At 70.4% G+C, this 928-nt stretch overlaps 1 protein-coding gene across 1 annotated transcript in view; it reads right to left on the bottom strand.

The window, feature by feature from the left end:
* Positions 1–293, bottom strand: part of LOXL4 (lysyl oxidase like 4) — a 4,706-nt gene extending 4,413 nt beyond the window's left edge. Inside the window, exon 1 of the mRNA XM_014957411.1 lies at positions 14–293. Within this exon, the coding sequence (XP_014812897.1) occupies positions 14–293 (280 nt within the window). The remainder of the gene's footprint in view (positions 1–13) is intronic.
* Between the last annotated feature and the right edge of the window lie 635 nt (positions 294–928).

Below are 928 nucleotides of genomic sequence, written 5' to 3'. Positions count from 1 at the left end.
TCCTGCCCCCTACCTTCCCCTCTGCCGTAGGTGGCACTGTGTGTCCAGGTGATGGCCGCGGTGTAGCCCAGTTGCCGGCAGGCGACGGTGGCCGCGTGGAAGTCGAAGCCGTCGTCGCAGACGGTGCCCCATTGCCCCTGGTACAGCACCTCCAGCCGGCCCTCCCCGGCCGGCCCCCGCGGGCCCCCCAACCTCAGCTGCACTGGGGCCGGCTCCTGCCTGCTGGGGGCCACTTGCCCCAGCAGCAGCACCAGCGAGAGCAGGATGGGGGTCACACCAGCCAGCGTCGCCATCGCAGCTCCGGGGGGGTGGGATGCCTGGGGACATCCCAACACTGAGCCCTTCGGGACCACAGTGGGATGGAAGGTGCTACTGCAGCCCCCCAACCCCCCAACCCTGGAGGGGTGTCAGGGTCCCTTTGCACCACGGTGACACCCCCGTCTGCGCTGCAGGGGATGCAGGGGCTGGTCCCTGCCACGCACAGCTCGCAGCATCCCCCACCCCAAGGCTCAGCCCCAAACCTCACACCCACTCGCCCCTCGCCGGGGGCACCCATCCATGGCACAGCCCCCCCGGAACCCCCTGCCCCACGCTCAGCCCTGCCTGCCAGCAGTCAGGGGCAGCCCCATGAAAACTTCCCTGCCCCTATTGCCTTATGCCTGCCCCACACTTCGGGCCGTGGGTGGGGACCCACAGAGCCCCCCCCTTATCCTCTATCTAAGCCCTGTGGGACACCAGGGTCCCCTCCCCACGCTGCCCCTGCCCCCCAACACCCTGCCTCTCCCCTGCAGTCCCACTCAGAGCACTAGTGGGGTTGCTGCCCGCCCCCCTCCCCACAATTTGTCCAGCCCCCCACCTCCTCCCGGGGCCACCCCCAGCACTCACCCTGGGGCAGGGGGGGACGGTGCGGGACAGGCAGCGGTGCGGG

This window comes from Calidris pugnax, unplaced genomic scaffold, assembly GCF_001431845.1.
Source record: "Calidris pugnax isolate Ruff unplaced genomic scaffold, ASM143184v1 scaffold4, whole genome shotgun sequence".
Taxonomy (NCBI): domain Eukaryota; kingdom Metazoa; phylum Chordata; class Aves; order Charadriiformes; family Scolopacidae; genus Calidris; species Calidris pugnax.
Note: the sequence above shows the minus strand (reverse complement) of the source record. Positions and strands in the feature narration are given on the sequence as shown.